Source organism: Rhopalosiphum maidis, chromosome 3 (genome assembly GCF_003676215.2).
Source record: "Rhopalosiphum maidis isolate BTI-1 chromosome 3, ASM367621v3, whole genome shotgun sequence".
In the NCBI taxonomy this organism is placed as follows: Eukaryota; Metazoa; Arthropoda; class Insecta; order Hemiptera; family Aphididae; genus Rhopalosiphum; species Rhopalosiphum maidis.
This window is the reverse complement of record NC_040879.1, coordinates 30,835,269-30,860,973: the sequence shown is the minus strand read 5'-3', so window position 1 is coordinate 30,860,973 and position 25,705 is coordinate 30,835,269. Positions and strand designations below refer to the sequence as shown.

The 25,705-nt window shown below is 25.8% G+C and overlaps 1 protein-coding gene across 1 annotated transcript in view; it reads left to right on the top strand.

The window, feature by feature from the left end:
* The window catches only part of LOC113555664, a 182,169-nt gene that overhangs the window by 126,389 nt on the left and 30,075 nt on the right, over positions 1-25,705 (top strand). The window contains exons 6-7 of the mRNA XM_026960147.1: positions 14,380-14,611; positions 18,235-18,372. Coding sequence (XP_026815948.1) covers positions 14,380-14,611; positions 18,235-18,372 — 370 coding nt within the window. The remainder of the gene's footprint in view (positions 1-14,379; positions 14,612-18,234; positions 18,373-25,705) is intronic.

Genomic DNA, 25,705 nt, shown 5'->3' with positions numbered 1-25,705 from the left:
TATTCCATGAGAACTAAACGTCAACATTGGCTAGGAGGACCGAATATTATCTACGCTATACGCGTTCAAATCTACCAACAGATTAATCTAACGGACTTTGTATGTGATCCATCAATCTTACATCGGATAAATGTTAAAATAAAATTTACGGAATTCGAAACACTCCAAAATTAGGTTACTTGGGTATTGTGAAGGGACTAGTCCGGTAGAGGTGTTACTATTCATTTAACATCGGTAACCCGGCATTGAATTTATTATAAATACATAATCATTTTGCGTGGTAGTCTTTTTGTGCGTTTACTGTAATAATATTTTTGATGATTATAGTATTTTTAAAAGTGATTAAGTAGAAGAAAAAATACGTTTTATTTAACTATTTATTATTCCATTTGACAAAGAAAAACAAGATTATATACAGCAGGCAATGAAATTTAACGTGCTGCGAAAATAAATAACACAACTTTGCAAAAAAAAAAAATGCACGCTTGTTTATCTTATATTTTTTAAATGTTTTATGAAGATATTCATTACAAACATTTGAATTATTAGTTGACATTTGAATTAATCAAATGTATACTAATCAGATATATATTCATATAATATTTCTTAAACTAAAATATTAAATAATACAACTAGATCACCAAATAAAATTATTTCCTCGAAGTGAAATAAGTTTTGCCCTTAGAAGTGATAATAACGATAAGTGGAAATGCCATTCAAAGAGCCTTGTTTCTCAGATTCCGAAGTATAATATTGTTTATGAACTTTTAACTTAAAATTGATTGTAATTAAAAAGTTTATTTTTTTTATTTAACACAGTAATATTATTATGAATAGTATATGTAAATATAACAGTTAATTTTACATAAAACTAACCGTTTTCATCAGTTTCGGGATTATAATTGAATTTAATAAAAGTACCGCCTAATGCCTATACTGCATTATGAATACACGGGAAAAATTCACAGTACAAACAAAGACATATAGTATATTTAATGCAGTTTAAAAATATTTTCGAAAACTTATTTTTTCACTCGTCGTAGTTGTAGAGGTTGTTTATTTGCACGCATAAGGTTTGAGTTAAGTATTTTATTTTCCATTTTGTCAATAAATTAAATTACACAAAAAAAAAATCACTACTAAATCCTATTAAATATCTAATCCACTGCATTCGGTAGGTACCAAAAGTATATAAAGAAACTATAATAACCGACTGACAAGTCAGTACGAAAGCTTCTTATTTTGTACAGCAGCTTTTTATCGATTATTTAATCACCGGAAACCCCAATCCTACACTCCGAATTCAATGTTCCGATATTCAATATATGTAACGGCGGGACTAGAAGGAGAACGCTGTGGCACAAAGCGATTTTCAATAAAGGCCGTCCACGGGATTGGCCAGTAAAAATAATTGCAATCGTGCAGGCTCACTTAAAGAAATTTACGATCCAAAAGGCCATTACATCAGTGTACGTACAATGTACATGCACTCGTTGACGGAACGAAGTTGATTTTTTCCAATACCATCCCGTATACCGTATACACAGTTACATTATTTTTATTAAGACTTTGGTATATAAGAAAACTGTTTTAGCGTTTCTAATAGAATTGGTAATAGGTTAAGTCATCAGTCATTAGACTTGAACATTTTGTTAACAATCGAATCATTAATGAGCAAACAAAATCTAAACTGAACGTCTCGTACCGGACGGAAAAAACGTAATGACTTATAAACGTAAATAAACATTCACTAGAACAATTTAAACTGATTTAGATTCTTTTATTGCAAACCATAAGCAATATGTTATATTGCACTATTAAATACAAGACTTTTTAACGCTGTATATAACATATCTGTATATAATACATATATATTTAATATTAAGTACCTATAGTATACTAATTTACATTATTTAAATTATCAGTATTGGTTTGTATTCAAAGTTAAAAAAAAAAACAAATAAATTTAAATCCTAATTATATTTATGATAGTCCTTAGTTTGTGATTAAATAATAAATTATCCAGCGCTTATATATTATATTAATCAATTATTAAATTAAAATACTATAAACGATAATTTAACTTTTTCGCTCCCAATTAAATAGTCTGAAAAAAGTTTTGTAGGTACAGTATATAATTATATTATGATATACGAGTATAAACAAAATACTTAAGTGACAGAAATCAATTTCAGAATATATTTCAAACTTTAAATCAAGGATGGGTAACTAAAAATGATTAAAAGGCTAATTTTTAGAACTTTAAAATTAACCATACTAGAGTATAAAAATAAAAAAAAAAAAAATCAAATTTAAGTTTTTAATTAACACATACTTTTTATATGTATTTATTTATATTATATAAAAAACATGAAAAACACAGATAAACGCTAACATTTTATTAAGTAATTTTAAATATAACATGGGCTAGGTGAAAAAGGTAAGTAGGTCGCCAGTTGCCCATCCTTGCTTTAAAGGGTCTGTTTCGTGCATTACAAACGAATTGCATCCCAAGATCCCTTTTTCATACGAATTGCGTCCGTTAATGTTTAACAACTACACTAATTGCATCCGATGAAATTTTTATGACCAAACTAATTTAGTCCGATGTCGACGTTGATACGTCATTTAATAATTATTTCCTGCGAATTGATTTTTTATGACTTATCATAGTATATTGCCTTGTGTTTTAAATTATTGCCTAATTTTTGTCTGTTTAACATTAAACAAAATAACTTGCATGGTTATGCTCACTAGCACGTCTAATATTTAACTTAATGTATGACTTACATGTTTTTTTCAACACATCCAACGTTGTATATCATTTGTTTTTAGTTTAAAAGTACTATTCGATAGATAATAGTAATAATACTCATATAGATTATTCATATGAAAATCGTATAAACCAATATCAGATAATCGAGACGGAATTCGTATGCAGCTGTTGTGCACACATTTATATATTATAATATAGTTATCGTTTTGCGTATAGCATAATACTAATATAATAACAATCGACACGCAAAAGGATACATATTATATATTATAGTCGAGTCACGATAATTCAAATTTTTTTTATTCCCCTAGAAATATAAATTATATATAAATTAATATAAATTTGATTAGTTATCTAAAATAATACATATCTCGAAGCGAATTATTATCTACCTTCAATAGTTATCGCGACTCGACTGTATATTGAAAACCTAATGACGACTGTTTACATTCAGCTGCATGATCTCGTCATAATATCTAACATGTAGTGTTACTTAAATATCTATTATTCAGCTGATCAAATTTAAGATATAAATTTCAAATTGCATGTGTTTTGAGATACTATTATAATATTCCGTAGTACTAATTTTCTAAAGTAGTTTTCAACAATTTCTTTAATCCGGGATATCGATTTGACCGACTTGACATTGAAGCATAGCGTAAATGGTATATTAACCGAACTTTTCTTTATATATATATATATATATATACTAAGTAATATTAAAATATTATTATTGTTATTGGCAAAATTAAATTTATATATTTGTAAATATTTAGCTGTAATGCGGCGAATATAATCCTTAATACAAAATATAGAGTATTAGTTATAATTTACAGAATAAGTGTGACGGTTACGAAAATAATATATAAAAAACAAAAAACAAAAAAATCAAAGTCAGTAACATAATAAATTACTATTTTTAATAAAGTAGATATTTACTGGAAAGAATAACATAATGGATGAAACTCTCAGTGGAATATGTGTTGTATCTCTAATAAACGAAAGAAAAATAAACCCTCAATATTTTAACAATCATGCTTTGACAATCATTAGCAATAATGTCTTGATGAAACTTAAAGAGAATAAAAAGATTTTATGGGTTTTAAAAAATCCAAAAGCGTTTACAAACGAGGTTTCCGTATTTGATAAACATATTGAGTAGTCATTTGTATTTTTAAATTTGCTCTTAGCACGAAGGGTGGATAATTTGAAATAGCCTTAGAGGGGTTTGAATATTTAAAAAAAGCGTGGACATATTTATTAAATATACGTAATATAATCATAATCTGAAGAAGTCAATCGATGGCTGACACAGAGGTATAGCAACGTTTTTTTTTTTTTTTTTTTTTATAATAATTGTTTTATTAAAGAACTATTATTTTTTAATATTAATGAAATTTTTTTTTCATTATACCTATGCATTTTTTTAGACATTATGTACTTTATTTACTTTATATGTATTACATTATATGATAGATAATAAAATATTTAATATACATTTATATTTTCGAAAGAAAAGAAAATAATTTCATAAGTTACTTAAATGATTTAATATTAATTTTATTAATGTATTTAATATTCTGTTTACAAAATTGAATTTAACTAATATCTAATAAAAATCTTATAAAAATCAAAAAATAATTATAATTTATAATAATATACATCTATGGTTCATATTTATTATTATTAAAATAATTAAAAATAAACAAATCATATTATGATCTGTATTAATTGTAAAATATTTTAACATTTACATAGTATAGTGTATTTTACATTGCCATAAAGAATATATGTGTGTATTGTAAATACCTTATGTGTTTTATAAATAAATAATTAAATGCAATATCTATTTTTTTTTTTTTTTTTTTTAATTTGGATGTTTTCATCTATTGATAGTTTTTTTGATCTGTTTTCACCATACATGTTGCTATTTACGTACAATTGTTATGTTGAAAATAACTCATAATACGATTTACTGGTAAAATGTATTATACTATTATTATAATTCGTGACTATCATAGCTCTTTGTCAGATATTTAAAACTTTTAATTTTCTCTGATACACGAGTGTTGTAAAAATCTACATATCTAAGCCTTCTTTTTTTTTTAATTTTAATGTTTTTATTATTTTATTTTGGACTTTTGTTGTAATATTTCTCGGAGTAATATTTTTACAAACACTTTTTAGGCTACTTTTCGTGTCCCCGTTTTAAAAAGTATTCGGCCTATTTGCTAGGAGGCATAAAAATAATAATTTCACATTATACGAACAAATTTTCGTCGTCATTGTGTTATTCGTTCATTTTTCCTGTGCCGACTGGAAAACTCACCGCCCTCGAGTAACGCATTGGTCTTCTCACCATTCTAGTTGTCTCGTATTGCGTTCTGTTCAGTCAGGGGGATTGATGTCACCTTCTGGTCTACTCACTAGTCCAGCGGTTTCTAAACTTTTTTAGTTCACGCCACCCTAAAAATTAAAAAAAATAATTGCGCCTCCCATAAAAAATTAAATTACAAATTTATAGTATTTAAATATACAAATTGTATTTTTATGACAATATAAGTTAACAGTAAATATTTACCACGCGGCTCACGCCTCCCAAGAGAGACGCGCCTCACAGTTTGGGAACTGCTGCACTAGTATAATAATATTAATAGTGTAACGTTGTAGCCTGCGAAAGCGCTCAGGATTCTTATTTGTAAATTCCGTTGCTATTATCTGGCTCTTTCATCTTTTCCTTGGTTATCAATATTATTTCGATTTACTTTAAAATAACGTTGCACGTGAATTATTATACACAAAATGAATGGTATTATGTCCAATTACTCCTTCACATATTATATGCTACCTACCACAGTCGAATACCGTATATTCAGACTTAATTCAAGTAATGCAGTTTGTTTAGGTTGTAAATCCACATGAAACGATTCAAATAGGCTCGTACCCGATCGCACACAGATGACAGACGTCTGAAATAAACCATCATGCGATCTTCTTCCCGAGTTCCATTACTCTCGGCAGGCTTTTTGTGTAATTTTTTTGATCATCCACATTGCCTTCGGCTTTACGTAATAAAATAGTATTTTATCAAGTATCTCAATCTTGATTTACTGATCCTAGTCAGTTTGCGTCGTCATTTAGGCCCTAGTAGTCTTAAAAAATTGTTTTTTTATATTTCTTTATGTATTTTAATAGTTTTTTTTTATCCACCTTATATCGTACGGGGTAATATATTCTTATAATCTTATTGGTTATTGCTTTGAGATATTTTATGTATACTATCCAATTCAGACAACTAATGAACATAATCCCATTAATTTTTTACATATCATTTATTGAATAATGTGTCTGTATTATTTAGATGAATGTTCAACCCACCTTCATTTATTTGTTTATTATTATTATTAATTAGACAGTTTTATTTCTCTATAGAAAAATTAAAATATATAAAATTTTGAACTATGTTTTGATATTTGTGTAGTTATTTGTAATTGATTTGGAGTTTTCCATTGTTTTTAAAAAAAATGAATTTAAGTAGTATATAAGATCCAGTTGATAAAGCACTATTGATTGCGATACTAGGTAAATGAGAATGCAAGATCTTTGAGGGACGCCATATCAATTCTATAAATTCTTCATTAATTTGTGGTTTGCTTTGATTTTGAAGGAATGTTTATTTTAAAGAATTTTTTATTATATTGAGTACATTTCCTATGGATAATATTTAATACAATTTAAATTAAAGTATTATTATTCTTAAGTTAATTATAATTTAAATAAATTATAATTTTATACTTATAATTTAAAATATTTAAATATTAATTTATAATTATTATGAATATTATGCGGTTTTTTTAAAATTATAATCGGAACAATTAAATACATTTTATAATGGTGTGTATTTTTTTTATACATGTAATAAAAAATATTTATTAAACTTTTTTAAACATGATTAACATTTTTAAAATATTTTGAAATGTAAGCTATATTTAATATAATGTTCGCATAAGTTTTTCATTTGACATCCATAAATATTGATAGTATATAATCAGTCTTTGACAATATTTATCAAAATAATCCCGAAAGTTTAGAAATTATTTTGTAGTTAAGGAATTCATGAAAACTTTTCTTTTTACATATAAGGTTTAAAAATATAAAATAATTCTTCATTAGTTGTTTTACCTACAACAAAAATAAATATTTACTGAAAAGTCGCATTAATTTTGTATGACTTTTTGAAGTTTAAATTCTTACGACATTAGTTGTTCAGCGTCTTATAACAATTTCTTCTTAAACAATTTTTGATATTTGGTGGTAATTCTAAAACGAATAACCGTAGAATGTAGATAATCTAAGTTTTCTTAAGATTTTTATATTACAATTTCTTACAAACGTATTATAGTATAGTTTTCTAAATAACTTGACTATTTTTGAGTTATTATAAACATTCAAAATCTTAAATTCTTTATTTTTAAATGTCGATAAAAAGTTATTCACTGGGTCAAATTTCTTGAAAATATAATACAAGATCCCGTGTAAGCTAATTTTAAAAATTATGAAGATACACGTACACAACTTTTATTATAATAAGCGTTTAAGTTTAAATATTTACAAAATTTGTCAAAATCATGAAAACTATATAAATTATACGCATTGTAGTTTGTTTAAAAAATGTATAAAATACATAATTTTTATAGCTAAGGTATGAACATTTAATGCAATGATCCTCATAAATAGTTCATAATGTGGCTAATAAATCTAAAAAATATACAATCACAATTTATTTTTATAGATGTTTGAAGTTAAAAATTTGAACGAAATTACATATTTTAATGATAAATAGTGAGTTTGAATTTTCGTGAAGCCGCCCCCACCACTACTTGAATGAATGCATTCGAAAATTGATTTTTAGAATTTGCAAATCAATATTTTTTTTTTTTTTGTAAATTTTACAATTTACAAGTTTTTTTTTCCAGTTTTCTCTTCCCTTGATCTCGATATTAGTATATTTTTTGAACCGACATTGGGAAACTAGCAAAAAACTGGTTAAATATACACAAAAAAAAATATATTGTTTTGTAAATTCTAAAAATGTATTTACAATCAATTTGAAAAAATGTTAGCACAAAATTAGTATTGATTGGACAATCTACGGGGACCAACTTCACAAATATTTATATCACGGTATATCTACACATAAAATGGAATTATAAAACATCACGAATGTTATCTTTGATGAGTTTAGATTTTAGATATAAACCTATACGCCTTCTAGTTTTAACATATTAATTATAATGTTACATAGGTTTTCGTTATAGTTTTTCATTTACCCGCATTATATTATACAGGTACGTTTCTATGCCCGTAAATCAAGGCGCTAGAACGACCGGCGGATCGGGAATCGTTCATAAATTAGTAATGTTGTACCGACTCCATTGAAACGCGGCGCCGTATAATAATAATAATAATATACATCCGGTGACGTAACCTTTGACATTACGCATGTCTAAAACCTAGGCTAGAGAGTGTGCGCACGTATGTTTGCAGTGCGCACCAGAGACGTGCCCACCCTTAAAAAACACAAATCAAATATGCGAGGGCTCGCTTGTGTTCATAACGATATTGTAATGTTATTTTTGTGCAGTATCGTCCTATTTATTATTTTATTATAATAATAACAATAATTATAATGTAGAACGAGCGCACGATATCATACGTTTATTTCAATATCCGCGAATGTCGGTCGTTTCCCCAAACTCAAAAGTCAAAACAACTCGAACGCATTAATTTATCGTCTTCATCTTAGCTATATTATATTATTAGAATGTAACATAATAACAATAATGTATACCTGCAGCACTAATAAACAACTTTAACACTCTGACGGTTGTTGTTGGGGGTAGGGTGAAGTGGGAAGTATCGTGTCGAGGGTTTTTTTTTTCTACTGCGGCACATGCTAGACGACAACGCAATAACGCACGGGGTACCCTCCCGCCATCTAAGTACCTACATTATTATGTACGTACAATATGGCTAATGCTCGAGAAAATGGCCTGTAACTTGGGTAATCCTACGTTATAACACACCGCGTCACTACTCAGACGTTTCGCCGTATGACCTATATCGCGGTATACAACAATAATATGATTATAAGAGATATTATACGCGCACGCCACCCCATACAATAACATAATACGTTTATACTATTGAAATAGTTTAAGTTTTCGGTTGTCTCAAAATGTAATTCTACGAAATAATAATAATAATAATAATACGCTGAACGGTCTGTATATTATTCATTATGGCATGTACGGAATAATACGAACCGTTGAAATTCCATTAGGAGATAATATTACTAATTATTATTCATTGACTGTAGGAGGTATCTGTAGCTCTGTACGCTGTCTCGGTGGGTCACTGTATGAATTTCGAGTAACAAGAAAACGGAAATCCTTATAAAAACAAAGTAATTACAACATATACCTATAACATTATTTCAAACTTGAGATGGGATTTAAAATGTTCCAGGGGCATATTATATTGTCTAACGAGTCGGAATAAAATACTTAACATTTCTGCAATAGCAATAATTTTCGTATTTAATTAAAATACCTATAGGTACTTAATACATATTATTATATTAGCATAATGTATAATATACAGTCTCGGAATAATTTATAACGATTATCAAAAAGAAAAGTGTGTATATTATATAACATATATATACACAATATCATTCGTAAACGAACGATATTTTATTACGTATAATATATTAACAACTAGGTACTACTTAATAAAGCTATTTCCATGGGGTAGAAAAATAAAAATTAATCAACATTATTTAGACTAATAAACATTATTGATAAGTTTAAATAGGATTTTATGAAAAACAACTTTCAGAAAATATAAATAAATCGCATTTGTTCTTATTATTCATATCATTAAAACATTATAATTAACAAACATTTCCCTTTTAATAATTAGTTGAACATATTTATTCTTAGAAGTGAGTCCTGGTCCCTGGATGATAGAACATCATTTTTATTCCGATAACCGCAATAATATATAAGCAACACGAAAAGGTTTTATCCATTTCTGCATTGAAGTATAATAATTAGTGATATTTTATTACGTATAACATATTCACCTGTTATACTTTTTTACTTTATTAACGCACCAATTAAAACTATTTTGAGTTGAAAATATGCGTCTTTGGAAAATTCTTATGAAATATATTGTAAATACTGTACCTGTAGTGCAAAAAAAAAAGTTGGCATTGAATAAAAAAGGATTTAGAACCCTTTCACCCTCGGTCCCTTGAAAAGTTGGAGTTTAATTTTCTAAGTACAATTATAGCATTTTCAACCTGCATTAACAATCAACGTATTATTTGTATATATTTGAGCTCTTTGTCGGCTTTTTTACGATTCTCAACAAGCGTTTAACGATGCACGTAGAAATTAAAAACTCTGAGATAAAATAACCATATGAATTATTTGATTGCGTAGCATAAGACAAGTAAATCAACGACAATAAACTAGAGATTAACTGCAAGTATGAATTATTGCAAATAAATCTAATAATCTTTAATATCAAGTTTAATAATCCGATCGAATCTAATTGAACCATTAATGAGAGAAGAGGTCCAACAATTCTTGGCGCTTTTTAAAATAATCAGGAAAACTTAAAAAAAAAAATCTATTTATGTTAATAAAAAGAATTGTTTGTGTATAAAAGCTCAAAAATACAATATTATCATAATACTATTGTATATGCAATATTATTGTAGTTGGATTTATTCAATAAATAAATATTTAGTAATGCGAAAATGCGTAAGCCATTCCCTTAAATAAAAATCCTAAATATGTGCTTACAAGCCATAACCTTATAAATTATAATAATTATTATACAATATCATTTGTGATGGTTATAGAAAAAATGCATTCAACATACCTCATAACATATTATTCAAAAAACTGTATTAGCAATATTAATTAACTATAAAATATGTTTATCCATTGTTTTACGGTTACGACAATATACAATAATCTACCATTTAATTATAATTTAACAGAATTATTACAATAATCAATAAAGATTTATAATCGAAACCTCCTATATAGCAGAATAACTTTCTTAGCATGTTTATTATTTAAAATTAACTCAATAAATCCTATAAAAAAATAAGTACATACGATAAACTTTTTTATATTATTTTATTATGTCGTGCTATCATCCATTAATTTGTACATTTCTGGCTTTCAAATGAAATGTTAAGTATTGATTTTGAACAGAAAAAGATACAAAGATCTTTTGAATCGTTCAGACAATTTTATCAGAGTTATCATTGATTTAACAATTTAATTAGGAGTACTTCTGATTTTATTTTATTATTTTTACACAATTATTTAATATAATAAAAATATTATCCATTTTTGATTTTGATTTCCGGATTAGCCAGAAAAATGAATTAAAAAAATATTGAAGTATATATTATTTTTTATGCATTAATAGTAATGATTAAACAACTTTTGTGATTTTGCTTTATATTTGTGTTTGTATAAGTTCTATATAAGTTGATATCGAATTTAAGCATGACAAATAAATAATAGTTTATGTGTAGGTTCATATCGAATTAAGCATTAACACAACATTTATGTATACGTCAAAATCAATTCTCGTATTCAAATTGTGTACGTAAATAGTCACACATTATCGAAAAAAATTTAAATATACCGACAAGTGCATATGATAAAATAAATAATTAATTGCCCATTATATTTCTATCATGACTCATATTATAATATACTCTACTTATAGACGAACTTGTAGTTAACATGGTAAACGCAATATTGTGGTTGATATCAGTTGCCAACAAAATAATCTATATCTATTTATTTAATTTTAATATATTTTATGATATATGTATGAATTTAACTGCACAAAATAATCAAAAATTGTATTATATCTTAAAATATGTAGATATGATGTTTAAACATAATAAACATTATAATATATAGGTAGATAGGTCAATGTATATGTGTTTTATGTCTTATATATATTTTAAATTAAAAGTAAACTTTACAGATCTATGATTTTATATTTTAAATTCTCACTAAATAAATATCAACAACTTAAAACATTACAAGATAAATATTCACAAGCTAACCATTTAATATATGTTTGGGAAACATAGAGGCAGACATCACAAATAGATATCTTTACCTTTTGATAAAAGTTTAGTCTTTCAATTATTATCAATAATTTATAAAAAGCGATGTTTTCGCACAAATTGAACTTTTACTGTTTACACTCACGCACCTAACATCTTCTTGAGTTAATAATACACATATATAATTCAATCTATAGTAAGTAGGTACACTCCAAAATAGAATATGGTAGATATTCAATTAATAATATATGTTGAGTAGATACAATATGTATGAACCTATAAGTACAAATTTTTAATAATGTAGCAATGGAACTAATAAAAATTGCTAAAACTCAAGAGTTTTTCTTCATCGAGTGACGATATTTATACCAATTAACACACCTATAAGTTATGATTTAACATAATTGTTTTTTTTTTTTTTTGAACACCAATATTTTATATTATGTGTTAATTTTGACTTAAATTTTTTATATTGTTTTCATCAGTGTTCATTCAAAGACGATATTTTAGCTTTTGAGTTCGATGTGAGCTTGTCTTGAGGAATTCTAGGTATCTAAAGCATCCATTCTTGTTTGGTTCGTTTATAGGTATAGTAACAAATAACAATAATAATAGAGAAACCTAACGCTTTATCACAAAAAGTAAAACTAAAACGTCATGATGTCAATTAATCATGACGCGTTATTATATACATTTATATAATTTGTGTAGAATATCCTGGGCACCAGCACGTAATGTACTCCTTCTCACCAATACACAAAAAACCCATACTTACGTTCTTTAGAGCTTTTATGCATACTATTAATATTATTAAACTATATAGTCTAGGCACGTATTTTACAGGGGAATCAACCCCCCCATAATGTCGAGTAAATTGTTTTATTATGTTGCAGCACAATTTGTATTGCTATATTTTGTAACCCCACCTCCCTGAAATTTTTTTTTGTATATGTGCCTGTTATAGTCTATACATACATGTGCATTCCAATAAACACCGATTACGTTTTTGTATTTAGTCATCCGTAATTAACGTCAACCTAACCTTAAGTTTACCATTACGATATGAAATATATAGCGTTTTTCAAAATATTAAAACGGTCTAAGTAATATTAATTATTTGACATAATACAATAATACGTATTTAAAGTTTTATATAAAAATGTATCCCTTCGTGTAACTTCAAAATCTATTGTCGTGATTCTTAACACTTTAATTAATAACGTGTAAAACTCGTAACTCAAAATACTAATTTAAATACAAATGTATGTACAAAAAATTTAAAAAACAATCATCTACAATAAATCACCATAAAAATGAGTTTATGAATTGAAAAAAATAAGTTTCGATTGATACAAAATATTTTTGAATGAACAGAAAAATAATAATATTTTTATCATTTAGTTCGATAACAACTGATTATTTATGTATCAAAAATGCAATAGTATGCATACTCATCATTATAACGTTAGAAGTATGAATTAAAGTAATACAAAATAGCATTAGTTATATTTTCTATATAATATATAATTGGATAACAGATACATTTCTTTTATAATATTTACTGATTTTAAGAAATTAAACATTCTAATTCATTTGTCTATTTTACAAGAAATTTGTAGAATAATATTAACTGATGTTTTTTGAACTTTTGATTCTACTTATTTATAATACACAATTCAATATAATATAATATATATAAATATATTACCCGTAAGGAATATTTTTTAAATTTTTTTGGCGATAAAGTAAAACATCTATTGTATAGTAACATTATGAACTACCACTGAAGTATTAGGCGGAGCGTATAAAGACAAATATTTTCTTTTAATCATTCAAAGTTTATCGTTTAAATGATCGCTAAATAAACCATTTGCGTACATCATATAACGAACAGATTTAAGTTTAAACAAATATGCATATAGCGTTGGACATTTAGGTATGTTGTATTTTGATTTACTAAAACTGAGGGGATGTGGACTAACATTTTTGGAATAGTTAGTTAGTATAGGTACTATGGTCAAGGAATAGAGTTTCAGTTGCCATGGCCTCGTCACATTTATTCAATTACTATAATAAGTAAATTTTTTTTTCGGTTCTTATTGGTTTTTAAATAAATTATATTTATTAATAAGAAACCATTAAAATTTAAAAATTGTTACTTAAAACATTTTTAATTCATCATAGAAATACATTTTTGTTTCTATATCTTTTATAAAAGCCGATTCAGAAATGATTGGTAATACGGATATTGGTCATGAAATATTAATTTAGTATATTGACGAACTGTAACCTATAAAATCATCAATTTATTTTATGATTTCCAGTATCCATACTACTCTCTTCTTTTGGACGTTGAGCCGCACATATTTATTACATTATTATTATTATTATTATATTCCAATAATATTTAATTTTGTTTTATACTTTATAGGTTCGAAATCGACACCAATTGACAACTCAATATTGAATTTCCAAAGTACATGTCACGAGGCGTTGGAAACCTGTAACAAACACCCACAGTGTCAGGAAATGGTGGCGTCCATAATCCGAAACTGTAATCATAGACAGTGTAAAAAAGAAAACTGTATGGAGTCACTGCAAAACTTTTACCGCAACGAATCAATGCATTCATACGCAATAGAAATCGCGTTTTGTCTGTGCAAGTGAGTGACCTTATTTGCGAAACAAAAAAAAGTTGATACCTTTGTTTGTAGCTCCTTCGATCTTCTCTAAACAAACATTACACTATGTTAAATCTGACTCATTTCTATAGTTGAAATGTAAAAAATAATAGTTCAAATTTGAGTTAATATAAAAAAAAAAAAAAAATGAATTACTTATATTTAGTCATTTTAAATTCAAATTATTCGTATTTTTATATATAAAATAATAATAATAATAAATCCTACGATTAATTTTAAATATAATTTCCGTTGACTGTAACATATTTACCTATCTAATTACTTGCCCTTAGCTCAATAAAAATTACATCCCAATGATAACTATAAAAAAGGTCAAAATCAGTATGATATCATACTAGTAATATTACCATTGCTTGTTTAATTAAAACAACTAATACACATAATATCTGTTATGCTTTAACAGATCCAAATATTTCTATGTTCATTGTTCATCAATGTTTTGAAAATATACAATAAGATCCTTATACTAAACTAAAATATATTCACTCGAATAATCATAGAACCTATACGATGGACAAAGAAACATTGATCAGAAATACTACGAGTAATGGCACTATTATAAAAAAAACAAAATTATGAAATTTAAAAAAATAAAGTAAACTTGTATCAGTGTCATAATAAGACATAATTTAAGAAAATCCTTTAAAAAAAAAAACAACATATTTTTTAACTGATATGTAATACCTAATAGTGCTACAGATCCTAGATAATTTTTAATTTTTAATTTTAATATAGATGCTCATAAAAAAACTCTTGACCATAATAATAACTATATTTTGTATTTCTAAAAAATCTCTGACCACAATTTGGCAGAAAATTTAATGTGTAATGCCACTCTTACTCAATAGAAAATATCTTAGAATAATAGTTATAAACTCATAAGTTATTATAAATATTCACAACTACTATTTGTTGTCAAAAACAAAAATTATTTTTAGTTTTAGTTTTTTTTTGTATGTTAAAATTAAAAATATATATCAATGTTATTTTAATATTTTTAAATAGCTATGGTAAGGAATTGTGAAAGAAAATATTTTAAATTGTTTAGATTTTTAAAAAATATTTTTGTAATGGACATAATTAAAAGAAAAAAATCAAAAATATCAATTTTCCATGTAAATATTGCGTAAAAATATTAAAATATTTTCAAATTATATAGAAAATTATAATATACAAATTTAGTTAACATTGCAAGTAACTAAAGTTTTGAGTTACAAAAAAAAAAAAAACACAAAATCAATTTTGTCAGTTTTGTGCTGGTTTTTATTAATTTTTTTTCTTGCTTATTTTAAAATGTATATATTAGGGGTTATTTTACTTTTGATCCCAAAGTACCAACTAGATTCAATTTTCCACGAGAAATCATCCCTAAAGTTGAAAATCAAACCGTCGTATTAGGTACTACCCTAAAGGTGATGACGGATTGAAAATACATACAAACACACACACTCATCAATGCGAAATCATCAAACATTCATCGTTCCACTTGGAGTAAAAAAATGTAGCAAACTATTTGTGCGCTAGATTTCAACAAAAGCGTTAGAAACAGCGTGCTTCATTTAAAAACACCAGCAGTAGCGATTACTCAAACGCTTTCTGCGACGGCGTTCTCACCTACGTGTTACGTCCCGTAAAGCGTTTGTCGGGGAAAAAACGACAATTTTCACAGTTCCGACATGTACAAAAGTAAAACATAAAAAAGCTCTGACAAAAAAGTGAACGCGGGGTACGGTGTCTATATTATTATTATATTTCAGAGACAAAAAAAAAAAAAAAAAAAAAAAAAACCGTCATTCTTCGACCATCATTATAAACGCGTGTCACCACAAACGGAAACCCCTACCCAAGCCCTTGATTTGTGTCATATGCACGTTTTGTGTAGCTATGCGGTAAATTATTATACATAACTACATACATAATATATATGTGTGTATCATAATATAGGTAACCGTGGTTTATAAAATAATACCTATGGTATTATGCGTGTGCGTTCTCGTTCCCTGCTTTCTCAGTATAGTCTTTGTACAGTTCATTATAATAATGATATACTTCATGTTTGCGCTGTTAAATAAACTACCCTTTTTTTTTTTTTTTAATAATAATATCCAAATTCGATTTATTACAATTGTTATGTTACGTACGCCTTAATAGACGTCTACGGGGCGATTTATTTATCAATGAACATTCGATTGCTGCACACAATTATAATAATATATACTAAGAGTATATAATAGGTACTGGGTTATAATGTTATTCACAACGTACATATTATATTTAAACGTAGGTATCAACACATGTGTTGTATTTATTTAGTGTACAATTAAGTAAACTCAAAATCGAATTAAAAATTACAATTGTTGAGTTTCTACCTGAATTAACGTGAGAAATGAAATAAATGTTATTTCAACAACTGTATTCTCAAATAATTAATAATAATCACTAATATTACTACATGGTGTCAAATATATTATACATAATTTCATTCTTGTAATTTCATCAATTAAAAAAAAATAAAACAACGCTTGTAATGGCTGGATGAAAAATATATTAAATTATGACTTCGTAGCTTTTCTTAAATAATATTCATTTTGATTTCTTTTTTTTTCTTTTTAAGAAAAATTGACTAATTTAAAATTGTTAATTATTAATTTTATTTTTTTTTTGTTTAAGTACAAAAAAATGATTAAAATCATTATAATAAAAAAACTTTTTTTTTAATATATTCATATGTCCGCCCACAGTATACTTGAGCAGCTATACCCAACTAAACTATAAGTTTGAGTGAACTTAATATACCTACTATAATGATATTTCAGACATAAATTTAAATATTTAACCATAAAATCGTTGTTAAATACGTAGGTATATATTATATATAATATTAAAATTAAAAAAAAAAAAGGTGGGAAAGTGTATATCACTCTGCTGTATAGTAGTGATAGATATGAGTAGGTCACTAGGTATAATGAATGTGTTAAATTTGAATGCAATGACAGATATCACTGTGAAAATTTAAAGTATTTACAATTATTCGTTTTTGAGTTACAGCAAAATCAAAACATCGATTTTGTCGAAAAGTTGTTATGCGTAATAATTCCCGTTTTTCCGTTACTTTTTCAGGGTTTTTCCTAACGCTTTTAAAAACTACTGGACATTTTTACTTTTGATCCCCCCCTCCAAAGTTGCAACTAGATTCAATTTCCTTTTCAAAGAGGGGCTGAAGTAAAAACTCAAAACACTTTTACTACTGCAAAACGTGATGACAGACAAACACAAAAAAATAAATAAATAAATAAAAAAAAACACATCATTGTAAAATGTATAGATTTATCATTCCGTTCAGAATGTAAAAGTTTTCGAACGGTAAGATTTAAAGAAAAATGCATATGTTTCAGCATAAACTATGGTAAAATCAATATAATATAATTTTTTACAGTATTTCACGGTTTAGCACCAAATATCAAATGACTGATTTATTTATATTAATATGTCATCTTGATACCGAATCAAAATTAATTTAAGAATATTAAAAAGTTTTTATCTACCTCATAACATGATTACAATATTGTTGTTTTTCTGTATAGGAAATCTGGAGTCAATAAAGACAAATGTTTAATAGCTCAAGAAATGCTACATCCAGAATGCGCTCAGCGTGCGGACGGCCCAGCGAAGGTTCCATGCCATTTCTTAGCAGAGAGTTGCCGTGCGAAATCAAATTGCCGGTAAGAATAATAATAGCACATATAACTACCGTTTTCTGATAATATTTTTTTTCTGCAAACGTAAACGTATTGAATCGGACTTTGAAGGAATAGTCTTCGAAGTATTCTATTTTACGCACTATATTGTGATGTAAATACAGATTGCAGTAACTGACATAAATTTACCATAGTTTACAAACCCGTAGAGATTATCCTTTTCACCATCGCTACTACTAATAATAATTTTATTTGTTGACCTTTTAAATTATCATTTTTTTTTTTAAATAAAAAAAAATATTCATTTATCATACGTTTATATAATACTATATAACAATATATATATATATTCAGTAGCATTATTATATTTAACGTTACTACAATTTTAATGTTATCAATAATATTAATACGATTCAAGTATTTCAAAACAGTATTCAAAATCACAAACGCTACCCCTTGTGTTCGGTACCGATTGCTTTTGCTTATTTTAGTGCGATTATAGAATATCGATACGATTCGATAATGCTCCAGACCGGGATTCTTTCCGCCGCCATTCCTTGCGATAACGAACTCGGTCGCGCCGTCCGTCGTGGGAATAATCCAATTGAAGATAAAGCCGTTACCTGTTTTTACAAGCAGTTTTTTTTTCTAGGCTATAGAAATCCACCATAATTCACACATAAATGGTTTACTTACCATTCCACTCACAGAAAATGTTCGCCAAAAGCTCAAAAGAGAATGTAGTTTCATGAAATTTCGATTCCATAATATTATTCTTTAAACCTTTTAATCGTAAGTTTAGTATGACTAACTTGGTAGCTTTATATATATATGTAAAACGCATTCATATCTTCTCTATTATCACATACACTTTTAAATCTGATTGTATTAGGCACGTATACAGGGGGGTTCAACACCCCCCCCCCCCCGATTTTTTTTTTTGTGTACGTGCCTGGATTATATACTATATTATAACGAAAAAAAATTAAAATAAAATATTACACATTAAAGAGTTATCTCATTTGGTGTAAAATTTCAAGTGTTAACTATGCTGAACAATGGTACTAATAACTCGGTACAATATTAGTTATTAAATGAGCACTTAGAAGGTTAGGTTAGAAGTGTTAGAATACATTTTTCGTTAGGAACATATATTTCATTTTTACCATCTTCAGTATTTCACCATCAAAGTATTACCCTGTAATTTTCATAGATATTTTATAATTATATTATTATACCTACTAATAAAATAATGTTATTATCGTTGAGGTTATATTTATGTATTTAGAACTCATATTTTAATAAATATTGACATACTGTCTATATTGAATAATCTTCGGCAACATATTCAATGGATATTTTATATAATTTACGATGATAACTATGCTTTATTTAAGCGGATTCAAAGTTAAGAGTTATTTACCAACAAAATAAAATACATTATAATACATTTTTTAATGTGGAAAGTAATAGTGTAATACACACTATAATAAAGATATTTTTAGCCATAGATCGTGAAACTTGTTAAGCTCCGTGAGCTTAAAGAAAGTGTTCTACTGAAATATTATAATCTGTGATAAAATAAATACGTTCATTAAAAAGATGGATTTTTAGTTTCATCGGCTGTATACTATACGATTATGACAGTAAACATTTCAGTCAATAGAAAACAATATAAATGTTAGAGAGCTATTGTATTGCCTATTCTCAATAGGTCTTTATATGGTAGTGTGATTTAATTATATTTCTAAGTTAATGTAACACTGTATAGGCTAATAACCATAGATGGTAAAGCCTTTATTCTTAATAAAAAAAAAAAAAAATATGTATAAATATTTTCTATTGACTGAAATATTTATTGTCATGTATCTATTATATATATTATATAAGTGCTGTTTAATTTTGCGTCTGTGAACCACAAAAATCTTATAAAATTATAAACGTTCTTCGATACTAAAAAGCTTAAGAACCATTGGAGTAATGTAATACTGTACTACTAACATATACATAACTAATTACTTAACTGAGAGAATTTATTTAATTTTGAAAACGAATATACTATAATACAATAATTTGCATCAGTCAATGCGATATGTATTTTAATTTTATTAATTAGATTCTTTTAGTTTATTAGTTATAACTATTAAATGCTTGACTACACTTTTGTGTACTTTAGCAATTTGGCAATTTTTAAATTATAATGGTATTTACTTTATTTTTCGTGCCAACATCATGGTAAAATTGTATTTTATCATTAATATGTTATATATCTATATAATTTAGAATGCATTGAATTATTAAAATGTACAAGTTATAATGCAAGAGGTAATGTATTAATTGTCTTAAGACATAATTGTACATTTGGTAATTTTTGCGCTTATTAAAAAAAATTGCTTAGCTCAAATATATACACCTAAATATAATAATTTTTTTTTTTTTTTTTGAAACTAAAAATTAAAATAATTTTTATAGTGGTGATGTGAATTTTAGTATATATTATATTTGATATTTTATGGGTTAGTACTATTTTTATAAGTATTAACGATTTATAATAATGTTTAGTTTTTTATTGATAAGCATAAGCCAGTTTATTGAGACAGTTGCACTATAAATTTCAAATGTAAATTTTATAATTTTACATCTATAGTATTTAATTTATACGCGTTAACAAACAATAGAAATAAATGTTTTGTTGCTTATTGCTTGTTACTCAAAATTTGCGTAAAAAATGTCCTGCTTTACACTCTGAAGTATAGATTACATAAAATATAAATATATTAGTCTGTTATTAAAATAAATTAAAAATTAATATTCTATACTGTGTACAATAATTATTAATTTCTAAACCAGAAGAACTTTTTTTTTGTATGTATCAAAATTGATAATTATTTAATATACTGTTTTTAAACTTTTATTAAAAAAAATAACTTTATTAGTAAAATGAATGGTTTTATTCATTGTGTTGTGTGTTTTGGATATATGCATGTCAATCGAGTTTAAATGAAATCTAAAATAATTTTTTATGCCATATATTTTAAGAATATTTGAAATACTTAGTGAATATTATTATCATTAAGTACTCGTATATATATTTTGAACATTTTTTTTTAAATATTCATTCTAAATAGGTCTCATAAAAAAGTATTTAAAGACTCGACGCCAATAAATTCTCAGTTTTTTATTTATTTCTTATAAGTACACATAATATTTTTTTTTATACGTCTTAAATAATTATAACATACAAGTTATGATATAAAAATCAATTATTACTCCATGAACTATATGAACTGAAAAATAAATTGAATATTATACTGAATTACCAGAAGGCTCGTGTACGCGGTATTGTTAGTTGTTACAAAAATTGTAGATTAATATTAATTTTAAGGTGAAAAACCATAAAATTTAATTTCATGACAACGTTTTAAACATTGATTTCATATTATGTAAACAATAAACAATAATTTCACCGAATTAATGATTAATTATCCGTGCGGTCGTGCATAATGAAAACATTATATTATTACAAATCCTTTTGCTCAGCGTACAATACTACGCGATGTCTATTAAATATCTTTATAATAATAATAATAATAATAATAATAATAATAATAAGCTTATTTTGCCAGTATCACATATTATAGTTCAACAAAAACAAAAAGTACATAAGAAAAGTAATAATTAAAAAAAAAACAAGTAAAATAGTATTATATAACAGATAGATTTGAATTATATTGGCTCACTTCTAAAAACCTAAAAGCTTGTGCTAAGAAGTGAGAGTTTCTTATAACATTTAGTATATAAACGATAGACTTAGCTATAATAAGCTAATTAAATAGGAAAAATAATAAAAATAATAAAAATAAAACAAAAGGATAAAAGAATAAAAGAAAGGGGAAGATTTATTAATCATAATTAAGTGTAACATTATCAAACTGGTTAAACTTAATATATAATTTTAATGAGTTAATATTATTAAAGTTAAAAAGATTTAAGTTTAATTTACGACACAACAGTGTACATTTGTAAATAGGACTGAGATGTTACAGTCTTATACAATTTAATAGAATTTAAATTAGAATGACATTTATTTCTAGTATTATAATTATGATCTATGGTATTCAAACAATGTCTGTATTTATATACAAGTAAAAGTAAAGATTTATAATATGTGTTGTACATTAAAGTCAATGTATAACTGATTTGTTGGGTATAAAAATGGCTTCGAGTTAATAACTTTTATTAAACTGTTAGTAGTTGTATTTAACGGAGTCAAGTAATCTTTATAGGCACCACCCCAAAAAGGCAATCCATAGTAAACTTAAGACTGAACTAAAGATATATATATAATTCTCATATGTTTAATATCTATAACATATTTTAAGTTTTTAAAATTATAAAATAGTTCTCTGATAGTACATATCAATTTATCTACATAATAATTTCATTTTAGTTTTTCATCAAATCGAATAGTATAGGGCCTAAAACAGAACCCTGCGGAACACCAATTAAAATATTATTTACATTACTAAAATATTCCCCATTAGCTCTAACTATTTGAGTCTTATCACTTAGGTATGACTTAATTAATTTTAAAATATTACCTCTTATCCCAGAATAGTGTAATTTCCTAATTAATAGATCAAGATTTACGGTGTCAAATGCTTTTTTTATATCAAGAAAACTCCTATTACATAATTACTTTTCTCAACATTACCATAAATATAATTAGTAATATAAAATAAAGCGTCATTAGTAAACATTCCCTCCCCAAAACCAAATTGAAAATAAAACCTTATAATTATATACCTATTATGTAGAAACGCTCAGTTATGAATAATTTATACGGGTACAATTACACATGTAGACATGTGGTCAAATATTATCAAGTATATCACGTAAAAAACTAAAAAGAAATAATAATAATAATAATATAAGTTTATTAAACGAAAACATTTAACACACACGGCTTGCCTAAGTGGAATTAAGATGTTTTCATGACTTAACGATGAAAAAAAAATAGAAAAAACTGTATACTATGATAATTTTATATATTATCATATAATAATAAATGAACTTCTATTACCAAAGATGCGTGAATATGATTTGATGTGATTTTTCACGAAGTCGTATGTATAACGCGATGTGTTATCCACCATGCCGCAGAGTCGCGAAGAATGTGGAAATAAAAAGTTGTATTACTCGATCTTACATTATTGAAAAAACTAATCTGTAACAAACGGAAACAACGATATTTCTAGGATCGATGTAAAGCTATAGGATATGCGACGGAGTTCCGCGAAATGGAAAAGTTCTGCGCTGAATCAGTTGAAATTAACATATTTTTTACACGTATTGGGTTAAATTTGTAAAAGTTACCTACGTTGTATACCCAATACAGCAGTCTTTTTACCATCTGACAGAACTTTTTCATTTCAGATTTGTGTGGCGTGATTTTGAAATTTATCCATTAACCTAAATAGGTAACAAAAAAAAAAATTCCACATTAATAACAAATATAATTTTGAATATAGGTACTCGTCAATTAATATACCTATGAGATAAAGATATATAATATTTTATCTTTATTTTTAAAATTATAGAAATATGCATTTTTAAACCATATAATATATATTATATATGTAAGCATAATGCATATAGACAAAATTAGATATTTAAACCAAAAATATAGTCAAACATATTATTATTTGGGACTTAAAATTTGTACGTAAATTATCATATTTTATATACACAAGAATATTTTTAAACAATTAAAATTAATTTTATGTTTTTTTTAATAATATAATTAACTTATTCGCACCGTTATACAGCAATTTGTCATTGACTCGAAAGTTAATTACAATAATACATAGTTTAAATATTTTATACAATTATAATAATTTAAAAAAAATTAAGCTTAATGTTTTTTGAGAGAATTCAAACTACCATGTTACTAATACCATGTAAAATAATTTTTCATTATACCTAGCAATGTAAAATATTATGTATCATAAGTTCAACTAAGTTAGGATAACCTACCTACTTAGTAATATTGGCTGACTTCGATCATAATCGTTTTTTGTATGCGACGCATTCAAATTTAACATAAATATTACAGTAAATCCTTCAATAATATTATATTACTTAACACAGTAGAGTGATTATCTACTTCCCCTTTTTTTTTAGTATTATGTTCAAACCTTTATTGATTCTGGGTATAATATGTAACTTCAAAATCTTGTAACAATACAGCTTACTACAATTTTTTGAAACACGTACTTATGAGATCACCGGAGAAGTGTTTTCTACGATAGCTCAAATAATATCCTATCTTTCTTTATTCTATTTTTCAATAAATTTTCATGCTTCAACAATAATAATATTTTATAGATGGTCCAATGCGTATATAATTATTATTAGGTAAATATTTTATCATATCGTGGAAAATGTAATTTCAAAGTTAAGTTTTAAGTGTGATCTGATATTTCAACATTTAAAATACACTTTTTCATTTTTTTAAAACAGATATGTCATCTAAAATAGATGAAAGATATTGTATCGCCTTATTTTGATTTTATATAGGTGTTTTTACTCTAAAACTACTTTAAACTTGAATTATTACCATTTGGAGTGTTCGTGTTTTCGTGTTAGCAAAACTTGTGAATAACGTCCCCTCAATGATTTCGGCGACTAACTGATTTGTCCAAAAATATTTTATGACAAAGTGAATGTCAAATAAAATAAAATATAACTTGATTAGTTAAACTATTTGAATAAATATCGATAAACCATATATTTCATATTATTTTTTTGCCTAATAGGTTGATAATTAAAAAGTAATCATAATTTTTCGTTTACAAATTACCTCGTATAACAATATTATTTTGCCTCTTACATATCTGAAAAATCGTATAATCATTACAATTTAAATAATCAACATAACATTTTTATTTGTTATTCACACAAATACCTACAGTTCTTAGAAACAAATGAACTATCATACATTATTAATCGTATATTATTTTTGAGAAAAATTTGTTTACAAATTATAATTAAAGGTAAACACGCAAAAAATAAGTTTTACTGTTTTATTGTTATTATTGTCTTTGATTAAAATAGTAAAAAAATGTCTTAATTAATGTTAGTTTTTAAAACTGTAATTAATTATAAATTTATATATTAAACCCAATCAATGGAAAGAAACATTAATAAACAAGCAATAACAACTGATAAATTTAATAATTATTACTAAACTAGAAAAACTGATATAATATGTTGTCGGTGACAACCTACCTTGCTTATTTTTGTATTACGAAGTTTAGGATTACAGTTTAGAGCATGTTATACATATAATCCTACA